General features: G+C 40.7%; 1 protein-coding gene across 4 annotated transcripts in view; it reads left to right on the top strand.

Annotated features, from left to right (window-relative positions):
• Window positions 1–15361, top strand: part of LOC133482177 (cGMP-dependent 3',5'-cyclic phosphodiesterase) — a 148588-nt gene that overhangs the window by 116337 nt on the left and 16890 nt on the right. For 3 of the 4 annotated variants that reach the window (XM_061781973.1, XM_061781975.1, XM_061781974.1), the window contains exons 4-14: window positions 1509–1597; window positions 7253–7362; window positions 9723–9778; window positions 9954–10013; window positions 10233–10389; window positions 10934–10986; window positions 12409–12483; window positions 12596–12637; window positions 12924–12992; window positions 13085–13215; window positions 15163–15274. In XM_061781973.1, coding sequence (XP_061637957.1) covers window positions 1509–1597; window positions 7253–7362; window positions 9723–9778; window positions 9954–10013; window positions 10233–10389; window positions 10934–10986; window positions 12409–12483; window positions 12596–12637; window positions 12924–12992; window positions 13085–13215; window positions 15163–15274 — 954 coding nt within the window. The remainder of the gene's footprint in view (window positions 1–1508; window positions 1598–7252; window positions 7363–9722; window positions 9779–9953; window positions 10014–10232; window positions 10390–10933; window positions 10987–12408; window positions 12484–12595; window positions 12638–12923; window positions 12993–13084; window positions 13216–15162; window positions 15275–15361) is intronic. The other variant, XM_061781976.1, reaches the window with a different exon arrangement.

Genomic DNA, 15361 nt, shown 5'->3' with positions numbered 1-15361 from the left:
CGTAAATACCAGGGCATACTTTTAGACCCACCTGCAATCACTACAAATATGCGATATCAATATTTCTTTAGAATTTTATCGAGGGCTGTCACTATCAAATCTTTTTAGAATCGATTCGCCTATTGATTGTTGATCGAATAATCAAATAATAATCCTCCCGCACACTGTTACTAACATTTTTTAATAAATGTTTAATTACTAACATTCATTTTATGATTTTTTTTTGTATTCTTATGAGGGATACACTTCAATCCTTAAACTGCATATGTTGCATGTCACAATCGTGAGTGTGACATAAAAAGATGGCGGCCTCAGTAAGCGAGTAGATGCGATGTTTTAGTATTTTTTAGAATAAATACTTTGTCGATCTAAATGTCCCATATTTTGGCTATTTAGACCTTCATAGAGTGCCTTTCTAACATTGACTTAACATAAAATAGTCAATTTCATTTAAAAAAAACACCTTGGTTTTGTCATACGAGTGTCCAGAAAAGGCCGCTCTGACAGCTACTTCTGTTTGACCCAGTTGTGTATCAACTTTGTCCATATTTGGCTCAGACCGCCCACTTTCCTCTTATTGGTTGCCTCCGTGTAGAAGACCCACTTGTGAGAGCCCGCGCGTTCGTTATGTTGACAGTGCTGGCTCGGGAGCAAAGAGGCAGGCGGAGATCTTCGCTAGTGAAGTAAATAAGCTCGAGAAATTCTAATGCCCTGATTTTAGGTCTCTCGGCAGATAAACGTCTGGAACTCAGGAATGTGTTGATGATTTTAATTCATATTTCACATGTTTAATGAGGCACCATATAACCAAAATAACATCCCAAATTGTAGAAAAAGTTGGCCTGGCAAAATACAGGACCTTTAAGTAAAAAGAAGCAGATAAGGAAGATTTGACATCTTGCGTGTATCTTTGAAGTATTCCTTAGTTCGCACTGTTTTTCAAATAAAAGTAAAAAATTTTTAGCCGTTTTATGCAGTACACGTAACAATTATTTAAGACAGTTGAACTGAATAAACAAATTAAAGGATTGTATATTTAAACGCTATGTTCAACCAAACCATACAATTTCATCTAGCAAAATTTTGTTAGCTTAATGCTACGGTAATTGTAAACATTCAAACAACTGTTACTTTAACACATATAACACAACAACACATATAAACAATGCTTAGAACAGAGGCATTTCTCTAAAGGAACGTCTATTAGCCACTGTAGACAGTATGAGTAAATTGGGGGCCTTCTCTAGCCCTTCTTCTCGCTCTAAATCATGCTGCATTACTTCCAGTAGACCTCAGTGCTGCCCACCATGTTGCAGCACAACATGGTACCACACTGACTGCGCGCTACTCTAAATTCACACTTGCCTGTATCTGTAACAACCCTTTAAAAACGGTGTTTTAAAACTCTGCAATATAGCAGTGTGACGAATAAAAGGTAACATAGAATTGTAACACTTCTAGTAAATTTGTGTGTGCGCATGCGCGTGTGTGTGTGTGTTTCATTCCAGGAGTGTGTATGTGTGTATACACTGGAGGGAAACTCGAGGCTGCTGTCGGACGACCCGCCACATGAGCTGCCACAGGAGGGCAAGATCAGGTTCGTGTTGTTTTGTGTGTGTATGTGTGTGTGTGTGTGTGTGTGTGTGTGTGTTTCATGTGTTTGCAGCACGCCACAGATGTTTGATTTGAGTAGATGACTGCTGTGCGCTGATTTGCGGCAGCTTTGTCAAGGGAGGCTGTGCCCTGTGGGGCATTGCAATAAGGGAAGGAAGAGGGATGATTATGAGCTGCTTTAGCGCCCAATCACGTCACACACTGGCCTCACTTCGTACCTCTTAGTCTGCCATGACAACCTCGGCGGTTCTACCTTCCCCTTTTCCCTCTCAGCAACCGAAGCCCCTTCCAAGCAGCCATGAGACACATTAACAGTCAATATCTTTGAGGCTCCCCCATTTCACCCAAAAGGTTTAGATTTTCACATTTATTATATTGAATAGCAAAAATGCATATTGGCCAAGTTTCCACATTTGTAATTGCAAGCAGAAAATGCACAGAAATACATTGGACATTTCTGGCTATTGTTAGCATTTAATAAGCACATGGTGGACTTTCACTTGGGAACAGAAATCAGTTAGCAAGCTACTGCTTTCGACTTACTGGAGGCGTTTTTAATCAATTGATATTTCATTATGACAGAGTGGACGTGCTTGACAGCTTGACAACATCCAACTATAAAATAACGAAAACATAAATGTTAATATTTACACTGCAACTATTTGCTGTTTCAGCCTCCATTGAGGAAACTGAGACAGACAAATTAAACTGCTGGTTGTAATCAGCAAACATCAGAGAGTTTCTTAAAGGGACAGTTACACCATAATGACAGGGTGGACAGCGATTTCAGGGACACATACAAAATATTCAGTATGATTATGAAAATAGCTCATAATAAGACCTCAGAGTTTCATTATTCTGCTACATTTTCATGATGACTGAGTGATCCTGATGAGGACACCAATGGCACTTCATAGTCATATTGACCCTTCTAAGTTTCGATCTGTCCACTCCACTTTCCCCTACTCAATGCTCCACTTCGTCACCTTCAATGGCTGGAGCACTGCAGGGTAGTGGAGGTGACAATGCTTGAGTTGTAACAGAGGCCCAGCCTTGGCGTCTAAGTGCTCTCTTGAAGCTGTGTGCTACTACCATGGCTGCCCATGCGCCCGCGAAAGTCCAACAATACATTATTGATGAAACTGTCTGTTTGTCAGATGAGTACTTTTTAACACGACACAAACACCAGTTTGCACACACGCGTCCATGTCGGCACAATCCCCCAAGGATGCAAGTATAGAAAACCTACAATGCACAACAGAGGCTAAACCCGTTCAGCCATTCGTTTTCCAAAACACACACACACACAACATTTTTTCATGCAAAACCTGTATTTTAGCTGTAATCTTTGCATCTTGGTAAATTGATTGATTTAAACATGTATTTAGAATGATAATAATTATTGATTACATTTCAATTAAATCCATCTAATTAGCTTAATAATTGGAATTAATGTAACTCAAACTACCAAATCGCTTTAGAATATACCAAATGCTTTTGAAATTTTAAACATTAACGGAACAGCTCTCAGTATTATACAGTACCACACCACTGCAAACTATGATAATAATAAAAATATAAATAAATGTATACAGCGATCCCTCGTTTTTCACGGTTAATGGAGACCAGAACCCCTCGCAAAAGGTGGAAAACCTTTCTTGATGTACCGCACAGTAGATTCATTCACGCCATGATGGCGTGCCACAGATGCATAACTTCTGCCCTCTTTGATCATATCTAAAAGTTCCACTTTTTCGCTGATGGTCATCATCTTCTTCTTCCTCTTGGGCGCCCCGGAGGAAGCTTTCGCGGGGGCACAGTGCTTAGGCGGCATTGTAAGGGCTTAACTAATCAAAAAAAGTTAGCGCTTAAACAAAAAGGTTATCACGAACACAACACTAAGATACAGTATGCGGGACAGTCACCAGCGTGGACGAGACTGGCGAGACACAACAAGGGAAGATGCAGGGTGAGGCTGCGATGATGCGCAGCCAATCAGCTCACGGGATAAATCCACTCGTGTTCTCATTGGTCGATGTCGCGCCGGGAACCAATCACGCGCCTTGTATGAGTGCCCGTGGCATGTACAGTACAGTACAGGCATGTATAAAGCCTCTGAGTCAACTCATCTCTTTGTTTGGCATGCAGGGAAACCTTCTCTCTCGTGCATCAATATGAAACAACGCGTCTTTCCGCAATAGGGCTGCTGATATGGCTGTATTTTTTCATGAAGTATTATTTTTTTTCGATGAATATTTTGGAAAAACCCGCGAAGCACTGAAGCCGCAAAACGTGAAGTGCGAAGTGGCGAGGGAACACTGTAAATACCTCTCTGACAGGATCAATAAAATAGTCCATTATTACCTTTTGTACATTAAGGTAGAATATTTGATACCGCTCTTGCACTTTATTACACGTGATCATAATGTTGTGGCTGTTCACTGTATATATTTTGTATGAATATGATGAAATTGGGCCAAGGATTTTACTGAGAGCGATCGAAAAGACTAAACGATTGAAGTCCTTTTTCACAGTTTGCGATCCTCATTAATCAAGGCACCTTCTCCTCAGTCAGACAGCTTGTCAGGACTGTTTTTATCTTGCTGTCTAACAAGAACTATCGCTCACCAGGCACTTTGGACACAGGGGTTGTCATAGCGGGTCACTCATGGTGTAGTGATACGTTCACCTGACTTTGGTGCGGGCAGCGTGGGTTGAGTTCCCACTCAGTGACGATGTGAATGTGAGCGCGAATGGTTGTCCGTGTCTACATGTGTCCTGCGACTGACTGGTGAGCAGTTCAGGGTTTAGTCCACCTTTCGTCCGAAGTCAGCTGGGATAGGCTCCAGTGTCCCATGACTCTGAACAGCAAGAAGCGGTGTCGAGAATGGATGGATGGAGTTGTCATAGTGATCATTTCATGTTTTAACTGAGTCCGGAGGAATTTCTGCAAATTTACTAAAATACTTTTTAGGTATATTTTTACTTTACTAAGTGTCCAAAACACAATATGTTTTTTAAGCAATCTCTCACTGGATCCTTTGACAAACTACCCAAAAATATAGTATATAGTAATATAATATTTGACAGGTGCAGCTCACGATTTCAGTAGTTCAATTCAAAAAGTGAAACTCATCATATTCATTAAACACATGCGTACATTGCAGAAGGCAATTTTCTACCCAATTTCCTAGATCAAAAATATTTTTCTTTATGTTCAAATTTTTCAAAATGATGAATTGTTTTTTTTTATCAGCTTTTACCTATAATCATCAAATTATATAATAATAATAATAACAACAACAAAATCCTGAACTATTTCATTCTGTGTGTGAGTTTCTTTATTTAATAACCGAAACAAAGGATGTCTTCCACTATATTCTAATTTATTGAGAAGCACCTTTATACGGCGGGCTTTTCAGATAAATATTGATCACGGTGTACTTTTATGTTCTGTTAAACGTCCATCAAATGACATACTATATACTTTACTTTAGACCTTGGGTCGTTCTGTCCTCGCGTGGACATCGATCCGCGCATACTATAAATGTGCCGTTCATAAACGTGCCGATATGATTTAACTACTCAAACACAACTCAAACTACTCTTCAAAAAGACCATAAAAGCTTTTACTTACTTTAAGTAGCGGTAAGTGTTGACTATATTGAAAACGGCCACTCGTGAGGGGAATTGTTTCTCTCAGCTCTGACCATCTGCAATCACACAACATGCTAAAGCTACATAACAATTCAGATTAGTTGATGTGGTTAATTGTTAATTGTGACATGATGAAGTCCTCACTCCCACATACAGTAAACTCACAGGCCACAACATTAGGTGCGTTTGCACTCATCTCATGGTTTTATCCAATACCTGTAGCTGTATCACAAGTGCTATCTTACAAATACTGTACATTTAAATTAAAAACAAAACGTGTTGTAAATCACATCATCACACACAAACTAAATCATAGTATTTGATTTTTGCCCTCTCCTGTGTGAACATATTCAATGATTGTACTGTAAATTCGCTTTGAAAATAGGCAATACGTAAAGGTCAGTTCCCTTTGCCACCATTGTAAGCTGCGACACTAATGCTTTTTGACTGAAACACAACATTCCTTAGTGAGCTGAAATAAATGGCCACTTAAAAGTCAACGCAGCATACACATTTGACTGCAACCCTCGGAGCGGAATTCAGACGCTTTGAACATGTAATGGGTGTATTGTGTTGTGTGTGAGTCACCGCTGGAGAGTTCAGCACATTATTAAATGAAGCAAATAGATGATGAATTTACCTGTGTGCATGAGTGAAATTACATTGTTTTTATTACTCATTTCCATATTCATGTGGAAACAATTGAAGCACAAAACAAAGTACAATACAGTATACACTCCCCACACACATATATACACACACACACACACACACACACACAAGTATTGGAATAGTGACACATTTGGTTCTGGCATTAAAGGATAAATATGAGAAAAGAGATTAAATTTAAAACTTATATTTACTGGTTTTAAATCTGTATACACAACTGAGAATCACCTTGTTTGAAGCCACCCATTTTTCCACTTGAGAAAAAGTATTGTTTGATGTTTCCGGTCACTTTCCGATTTGGGTTTTGCTTATGAAGACTGCATTTATACTTGTTAGAGGTGTCACAAATATAAAACAAGAGATAGGTCTACGGGTGGAAAAACTAGCAATTGTAAAACTGAGAGACGACGGAAAATCAATCAGAGCCATTGTACAAACATTGGCTGTATTCAATTCATCCATTTGGAATGTCCTGAAGAAGAAAGAATCCCCTGGTGTACCAAGAAACAGACATCAAAAAGGTAGAAGCAGAAAAAAAACCTCTGTTAAAAATCATCTTTGTTGTTTAATAGATCTGCAGTAGCTATAACTAATCATAAATAAATACATAAATACATGAAAGCTGAAGGCTTCATCTCTTGTCTCATCTTTTAATGTCAAACCCAAATCGTTTCAGTTTAGCAAAAATAAAGGAGTTGGCCTCATGGTTCCAATATTTTTGGAAGGGTGTGTATTTCCCATTGGACACACATATCCATCCATCCATTATCTGAGCCGCTTCTCCTCACTAGGGTCGCGGGCGTGCTGGAGCCTATCCCAGCTGTCATCGGGCAGGAGGCGGGGTACACCCTGAACTGGTTGCCAGCCAATCGCAGGGCACATTGAAACAAACAACCATTCGCACTCACAGTCATGCCTACGGGCAATTTAGAGTCTCCAATTAATGCATGTTTTTGGGATGTGGGAGGAAACCGGAGAGCCCGGAGAAAACCCACGCAGGCACGGGGAGAACATGCAAACTCCACACAGGCGGGGACGGGGATTGAACCCCGCACCTCAGAACTGTGAGGCTGACGCTCTAACCAGTCGGCCACCGTGCCGCTGGACACACATAATTCCATCAATTTTATGTAATTTTGCAATGAATAAGAGGTCTGTTCAGATGTTTTTGTCTGACTCGCATGCAGGCACACGTTCTTTCAATTTACTCTCGGTGTCCTTTGTCGATCTTGGGCTCTCTGTTTTTCACCCTGTCCTCTGAGTTAAGTGCATTTGTCCAACTTAAATCAAACGTGTTCTATTCTCTCAACAGGAGTGTTGTTGACCAGCTGAAGCGATGTCAGTGTGCCGGCTTTCCCTCATCCGAACTGCCAGAAAAATACAAAATCTGTCTCGCAGCCCCACTAAAGGCACACCAAAGAGGTATGTGTAGATCAGTGATTCTCAAAGTGTGGTTCGAGTCCCATTAGTGGTAGGTGAGAATCACTTAATTAAATGTTCAAACTGTGCATAATGTTATACAGTATGTTATGTGGCTTAAATGTTTGTTTTTTTTATCCAGTACAGTACTTTTTTAAAGTACAGTTCAGTTGTATTTTACTTTTAAGTACAATACATTAGAATTTATTCTTATAGAGGTGTTTGTTTACACACACTTTAAGTTTTTTTTTTTTTTTATAATTTAGGTATAATTAAATTTAACTTTTGTATGCAATACAATTCAGGTTTTTTTCCCTATATTTAAGCACAGGACAAAATAAAGCAGTGTCTTACAATAATATGGCATTTAATTTTAACAACTTTCAGCCTTGCGTTTGATGAACACTTAAGCCTACTACACTATTGTATCTTAATGGTGGTCATAATAGTGGTAATTGGAGAGACAAACATTTTTTTAGCTGGTGGTGCAATTTTTCTTTGCGTGAAAAGTTTTGCGGGATTTTTTCCAGAATTGCCATAAATGAGCAGCATTGATAATTACCAAGATAATTATTAATATATTATTATTATATTGTTAATTATGTTTCTCTAATGGTTAAATGAAAACTGTATTTAAATGGAAAAATTATGATTTTGTTATCTATAAATGTTCAGTTTTACGATTTTACAAAAAAGAAAACATTTCTTGATTAAAGTCATTCACCGGCTTTCCTTAACAAAAAAAGAAATTGTAATTGGTAAAACTTAGTGAATTCCAGGTGACTTCCGTTTGTAATTCCTCTTACCTGTTCAAAATGTTAAAGTGTCAAGCGCTTACTAAAATTGAACGAATACGTATTAAAGCGGCGGCACGGTAGCGGACTGGTTAGAGCGTCAGCCTCACAGTTCTGTGGTGCGGGGTTCAATCCCCGTCCCCGCCTGTGTGGAGTTTGCATGTTCTCTCCGTGCCTGCGTGGGTTTTCTCCGGGCACTCCCACATCCCAAAAACATGAATTAATTGGAGACTCTAAATTGCCCATAGGCATGACTGTGAGTGCGAATGGTTGTTTGTTTCTATGTGCCCTGCGATTGGCTGGCAACCAGTTCAGGGTGTACCCCGCCTCCTGCCCGATGACAGCTGGGATAGGCCCTAGTGAGGAGAAGCGGCTCAGAAAATGGATGGATGGACGTATTAAAGCACTTGGTGCTGGATGTTCTCTGGGATAAACAGCTAGTGGTGGTATCATAAATTAGCTAAGCAGTGCATAACATAATGTATGTCCAGGATTGGACCACATATTTGCTGTTTAAACCAAGATTAAGTGGCCGACTGGTTAGCACATCCAGCTCACAGTTCTGAGGTTGTGGGTTCAAATCTGGGCTCCAGCCTGTGTGAAGTTTGCATGTTCGTCCCGTGCCTGCGTGGTTTTGTACACGTAACTACGATTTCCTCCCACATTCCAAAAACATGCATGGTAGGTTAGATGAAGATTGTTAATTGTCCGAAGATGGTTGTTTGTCTCTTTCTGCCTTGTGATTGTCCGGCGACCGGTTCAGGGATAGGCTCCGGGCATACCCGTGACACTAATTAGGACAAGCGATGTAGAAAATGGATGGATGGAAACTTTATTCAAAGCGTCTTTAATGAATCGAGTGGACAAACATCTTGAGGTGAGTGTGCTTGTTCGAGGATGTGGGTACTCCTGTGCATGCAGTACTTACGTGGGAGGAGAAAATTAATGTGTGGGCAAGAGGAAAAAAAAGAGGAGCAAAATGGGAGCCAACCCCATGTAATAGAATGCATGGACTCTCTTTGTATTACAATAAAATAAACAAAGCATTTCTGTCTGTTCTAAAGCACACTTGAAGTATGGATTAATTTTTAATGTGATTTGATGGTAAGAAACAGAAAGAAGAACAATAAATGTGTCAAAACATTAAATTAATGGGTAAACACAATGATACATGCGGTGCAGAAAATGGACACTTTTAGTCAACACATCATGTCGTCGTTTTCTCGCCATTCATGTTCAGAGAGTTGCACCTTGATGAATATTTATTTTTCTTTAAATAATGTACTGATGCTTCTGCTCTATCTACAATGATGATAATAACAACTGTTTTTTCTTTTTGTGTCCTTGTTGAATTCATATTGCATGTTCTATTCACGTTTTTCTATTAGGAACAACAACAGGAAAAACAAATTGGATTTAAAAAAAAAAAGATTAAGAGCGAGGCAAGGACATGTAAGGGAAATTAAAGGGTGCGGAAAGGAGTACATTTAAATGAATGCCTCAAGCTATCTTTTGTCTATCTTGCCTTCTTTTCTTGCTTTTTTAATCCTTTCTTCCTTTTTCTTTCAGCTGTCGTTATTCCTATCTTGGACCAGGAGCGGACCAAGGCCATCGCTGTCTTACTGGTCAGTCCTCGCTTTCACAAACCCCCAGTATGGTGTGGTGAATGAAGACTAATGTGTACATCAGTGTATTGGCAAACGAAATGGAAATGTCTGCCGTAAAATGATGTCCACATAGAAAGCGGATAGGACTGGATGTTATTCTTTTCCTATATGTATATATGTGTGTGTATTGCAGGTGGGCTGTAGTCCTCTCTCTGATCAGGATGAAGTGCATCTCAGCATGCTGGAAAAACATGTACGTTTCCCTCAGCAACATTAGCTGTTGTTTTGACCTTATTTTTCTCCGTGGCGCACATTCCGCATATAAACGAGCCTTGATCTTGTGCGTACTTTATAAACCCATAAAACAGTTTTCCATCTCATCAGAAAGTTAATTTCGGTCACATTGATCCTGTTGGTGTGAGAAGCGTGTGCGCTCATCTGTGGGCTTTGGTTCTTGTGCGTGACATCGCAGGCCTCGGTGGCGTGTGTCCGCGTCCAGCTTGTTCAGGCATCCTACCAGAGGCCCCCCCTCAGCCCCTCACCCATTCAGTCCCACAATGCACTACTGCACCTCAATGTCTCCGACCAGGACTACAGCGAGTTGGACCGCAACATCCTCCAACTTTGTGGTATACAAACACACACCAATACAGTGAGGTGAACAATGCCAATAGAGTGCTGATTGAGAGATCTATGAATATATAATATGTGCCAGCTTGGCTGAAAATGGAATGCTTTGCAAAAACAATGTTTATAATCTCATGCATAATGGGATTTGATAATGTTGCTCCTGGACACATCAGCATACATCCGATTTATTTACTCATCTCTAATTGTCAACAAATGAAAGTTGCCTTGGGGTCTCCTTCGCAGCCTCTGCCTGTCCCTGCGTTTTGTCTTTCTGCCTCTCTGTCAAAACCTTCACTTCCTCCTTCCTTGCAGTCTTCACTTGTCTTGTCTTCATTATTCCAGTATCTGTTTGCTGGTTTGTGTTCACCACTCCCTGACCTCTCTGACACAAAGCATCCCTGTGGGGCTTGCTTTCTGTCCAGTTGCGTACATGTTCTGCATTTCAGCCTCGGATTTTCTTTTTTTCTTTTTTTTTTTTTTGCCCTTGCCCTTGCCCTTCTCTGTTTTACAGTTATCACTCTCCCTCGCTACCCTGTCTTTTAGGTGAGCTTTATGACCTTGATGCAGCCTCTCTCCAGCTCAAAGTCATCAATTATGTAAGTTCTTGACATCTCTCATACCCTCCCACATGCATACACACTATACCTGCCAAACAAGAAAACCTTCCAATTGTCAGCTTCCTATCTACACCACAATCTGTAATAATAACACATCCGATGTTGCCGTTAATCTGCTGATCCCATCCCTGCCTACATACAGTATATACAGTAGTGACGCTCTGTGAAACAAAGCGAAACGGCGAGAAATGTGATTGATTGGTGGGATGAAAGCTGACAATAATTTAGATGAGCTAGACTCTAAGGAAAACGGTGCGTGTGGAGAAAGTCACATTGTCATCTAATGTAGAAGAGAGGTGTGCAGTGGTGCAAACGACTGCAAGTGGAAGAATGCACCCAGATTTGGTTTCCCTGGTTATTGTTACATGTATAAAAATATATTTGTTTTAAATGTGTAAGGGATAATGGAGAAGAATGAGCAGAAAACTGTTGCTTCCAAAGAATTATCATTTTGGTGGGTGAAGCTTGGGGCGGTTCTTATTGGATTAAAGTATTTGGGAAAATGGGGTGAAGGGCTTTATTATATGCGGGCGCAGCAATGTGTTTAGTGTGCATGGACATGTTTGTACACTTGTGTGTGAATGGGAGGACGCGTGTGTCGGCTGTGGCTGGCATTTCATCTTGTCCTCCAGCCAGCTCTGTGGATTACAGGAGCGTGAAGAAGCACTGCTATTATGATACCATAGTGTGTGGGTGGGTGTGCGCACATACTGTATGTACAATCAAAATACAAAATACAGTCTGCAACCTCATAAGGTACACTTGTGTCATCTAATGGGATTAAAGGTCTTTGTAATACTTATTACAAATTATTACAACCTTCAGTAAAATGGAGTGTCCTTCCATACCACTGCGACCGCAACAATGATCATATCTGACCGTGTCAATCCAAACTAAGCGTTATTATCTTGGTAAAGGCAGATTTTTCTAACATAGCCATGATTCTTTCTTGGATATCATTATATTGCGCATGTATCTAATTTTGGTTCTGGTGAGTGCATGTCACTAGGCTTTAGCATATTAGGTATTTTGTATTTGAGGTGTTATGATTATGGTTAGGCTACACTCTAATGAGATCCGATACGAGATGTCAAAGGTTTTGTCATAAAGACATGAATGCAGAGTTGTTTTTACTGAACTTGTCAGATATGTTTAGAATTGCATCACACTAAGTATTGTTAAATGAACACCTCTCTGACAGCATGATTAATTTTATTCAGGGAGAATCTTTGAATCTCCTTTAGGTAGGTCAATAAGAGCTCAATTTTGCGCCACACCTTCTACAGCTAATCAGATGAAATGGAACCTAATCATGTGTTTTATGTTTTATAGGTCTCCCAAACACACTGCCATGTGAGTGCATATCAATAAATTCCCATGTGTATTTCTGTGTCTACACAGCTGCAGCAGCAGACTCAGTCACAGTGTTGTTGTCTGCTATTAGTGTCTGAGGACAACCACCAGCTTTTCTGCCAGGTACATTCAGAAAAGTAATATGCAATGTGAACAGCTGCCTATTCATGATTCATTTAGAGCAATCATTAATCACCATTAAAATCCTGTGACCCCATACTTCTGTGGCCTTTAGGTAGTTGGAGACAAAGTTCTGGAGGAGGAGATCAGTTTCCCGGTGAGGCCAGCAATCATTTTTGTCAGTTAGTGAGTAATGTGTGAAATCTACATAATGAGTGCTGAAAATCCAATGAATTGTGAATTATAGAGCTACTTAATGCATCATAGTGTAGAAAGTACTTTAGATCGTCACACATTTTGTTCTTATATTGAGCAATGAAAATGCTGCTAAACGCTAAATGAATTTTGAAAACACAACATTTATTCTACCTTAATGCTGAATTAATGAAGTGAAGAGCTAGCCTTTCACTCTACCTATCAACCATTTTCCCTCCTGTGTACAGCTGATGTTTGGACGTTTTGGTCAAGTTGTCGAGAAGAAGAAGTCAATTACTCTGCAAGACATCAGCGCTGTAAGAAAATAATCTCTTCCCAACTGTCTGTCTATCTATGGGATTCCCTATTCATCCTGTGTGCACACTGATCAAATCTCTCCGCCTGTCAGGAGGAGCGCCAGCAGCTGTCCAGTATGTTGGGCTGTGAGATCTCCTCCTTGCTGTGTGTCCCGGTTGTGAGCAGGGCTACGGGCCAAGTGGTGGCTCTTGCGTGCGCTTTCAACAAGCTGGGTGGAGAGAGGTACGTTTGTGACTGACTGAAAATTGGAATTCAAGATAATCACCCTACTTGTCATTCTTGATTATTCAAATTCATGCTTTCTCATGAAATGCTGCAAGGTTCATTTGACAGCGGTTTACATGAAGGGTTGCTTTCTGAATCATTTGCAGAATCTTTCCATGGCAAGTTCAATTGGGGAACTTTGGGAGTTAGTTGGGAATAGGCAGCGTGGTGAAGTGGTGTTTGACATGTCTACCTCAAAGTCAAGATGTTTTCAGTTCGAATCTCGTGTTCTCCCCGTGCTTTGTTAACTGAAGATCGAAAATTGGCCATAGGTGTCAATGTATTTTCCGAATATTTCAGCCCTATTGGGATGGCAACCAAGTCAACCTTTCTCTCAATCGATGTTTTTACTGCTGTTTCTATGGAAATCCGCCTAACAAGCAGGATGTACAGTACTGCACAGCCCTCATGAATGCATAGTATCAAGCTGGGTGAGCTCATTTCTTTTGTATGTGTGGATAATTGGCAGGAATCTCACCTCTCCCTCTGTGCTGGATGTACAGTATCTGTCATCTATAGCTGTATCTTTGTTCTTTCAGCTGCAAATACACAAACAACACACACACACTTATCTTTCATACGCACACTTGCTTGGCAGTCTGCAATGAGATGGGAAAAGATCATTTCCTTTAATTTCTTAGCACCTACTGTGCTAAAAGGTCGCAGGGAGCTGGATCTTATCCCAGCCCGCTCCAGGTGAAAGGTGGACTACAGCCTTGATTTATTAGCATTCAGTCGCAGGGCACATATAGAGGCAGACAACTATTCGTACTCACATTCACCCCACCACTGAGTGGGAACAGAACCCACGCTGCCGGCGCTGAAGTCCAGCATTCTCCCCTTGTTTCGGCTGCTAAATGTTTGATTTTGATTTAGACCCCCTACAAATGAATACCTTGTGATAGTCCTGTCAACTCCATTCTCGGTGGCAATGGTGACAAAGTGTGCGTATAATCCATCACAGAAACCCTTTAATCTTGTTAAAACAACTGCAGATTTTTTTGAAATTGTATTTTTTAAATCGATTTACAGGATCCAAGGAGCTTGCAAGGTCTAAATGTTAAGCAGCTTTAAGCTTTTAGAATGTAATATATAAATTAGAGAGATTCACAAGCCTTTGAGAAAGCCTAAGTGGATATTGCAGAATGCGCATATACTGTACATTCTATGAATTTCTTTGTGGAACGTGTTGCATCTAGTCTTTGGAAGTGGAGTACTGCTGGCCTTCAAAGGCTTTCAAGGCTATTTTCTCTCGTGGCAAGGAAATAAAAAATAAAATTGAAAAAAAAAAGAGAGAGAGAGACTCAAGACCACTGTTGGATGTTCTATTGCACGTCAGTCACAGAGGGCTTGTGTCTATTGTGGGAGTGAACTTCATTTCTCTTGTTCGGAGGCCTGTTCTAGGCTGGATATGATTCCTGCCTCCTTCGCGGGTTTCCCACGAGGCTCAGCTAAGGGCAAGAAAGCCCTGGAGCTAGTCTTTAAATCTTACATTCGTCCGATAATGTGCCACTGCCCTCTCTAGACAAGATGAGACAACTGCAGGTAATGATCTCAGAGGTCAGAATCTGTTGGCCAGTCTTCAGTTGCCTGTGCAATACTGTGACATGATTGGCTAGGGAAGCATACTTACTGCTGAGTTTACCCCCCCGTTTAGAACAACAAAAATTCAGTTCAGGCAACCAGTTCAGGGTGTACCCCGCCTCCTGCCCGACAATAGCTGGGATAGGCTCCAGCACGCCCGCGACCCTAGTGAGGAGAAACGGCTCATAAAATGGATGGATGGATGAATGGATGTTATGTTTCTCAAGGTCACATGTTTTTGATTCAGCTCATAAATCGTTTATCCTCTTTATTGGCTGTAGTAAATGTGCATGTAAGAACAGAGCCACCCGTTCCCCACAGACACACCGAGGCAGATGAGCACGCCATCCAGCACTGTTTCTGCTACACTTCAACAGTCCTCACTTCAACTTTGGCCTTCCAGAAGGAACAGAAACTGAAAGTGGAGTGCCAGGTAATGGGCCCATGCACACTGACAAACACACATTTTCTTTCCTTGCATGAATATACATGAGCGTTGCACCTGCTTCTGTTTCTCCAC

Source organism: Phyllopteryx taeniolatus, chromosome 8 (assembly GCF_024500385.1).
Source record: "Phyllopteryx taeniolatus isolate TA_2022b chromosome 8, UOR_Ptae_1.2, whole genome shotgun sequence".
NCBI lineage: Eukaryota > Metazoa > Chordata > Actinopteri > Syngnathiformes > Syngnathidae > Phyllopteryx > Phyllopteryx taeniolatus.
The sequence above is the reverse complement of the archived record's forward strand: the minus strand, read 5'-3'. Positions and strand labels throughout refer to the sequence as shown.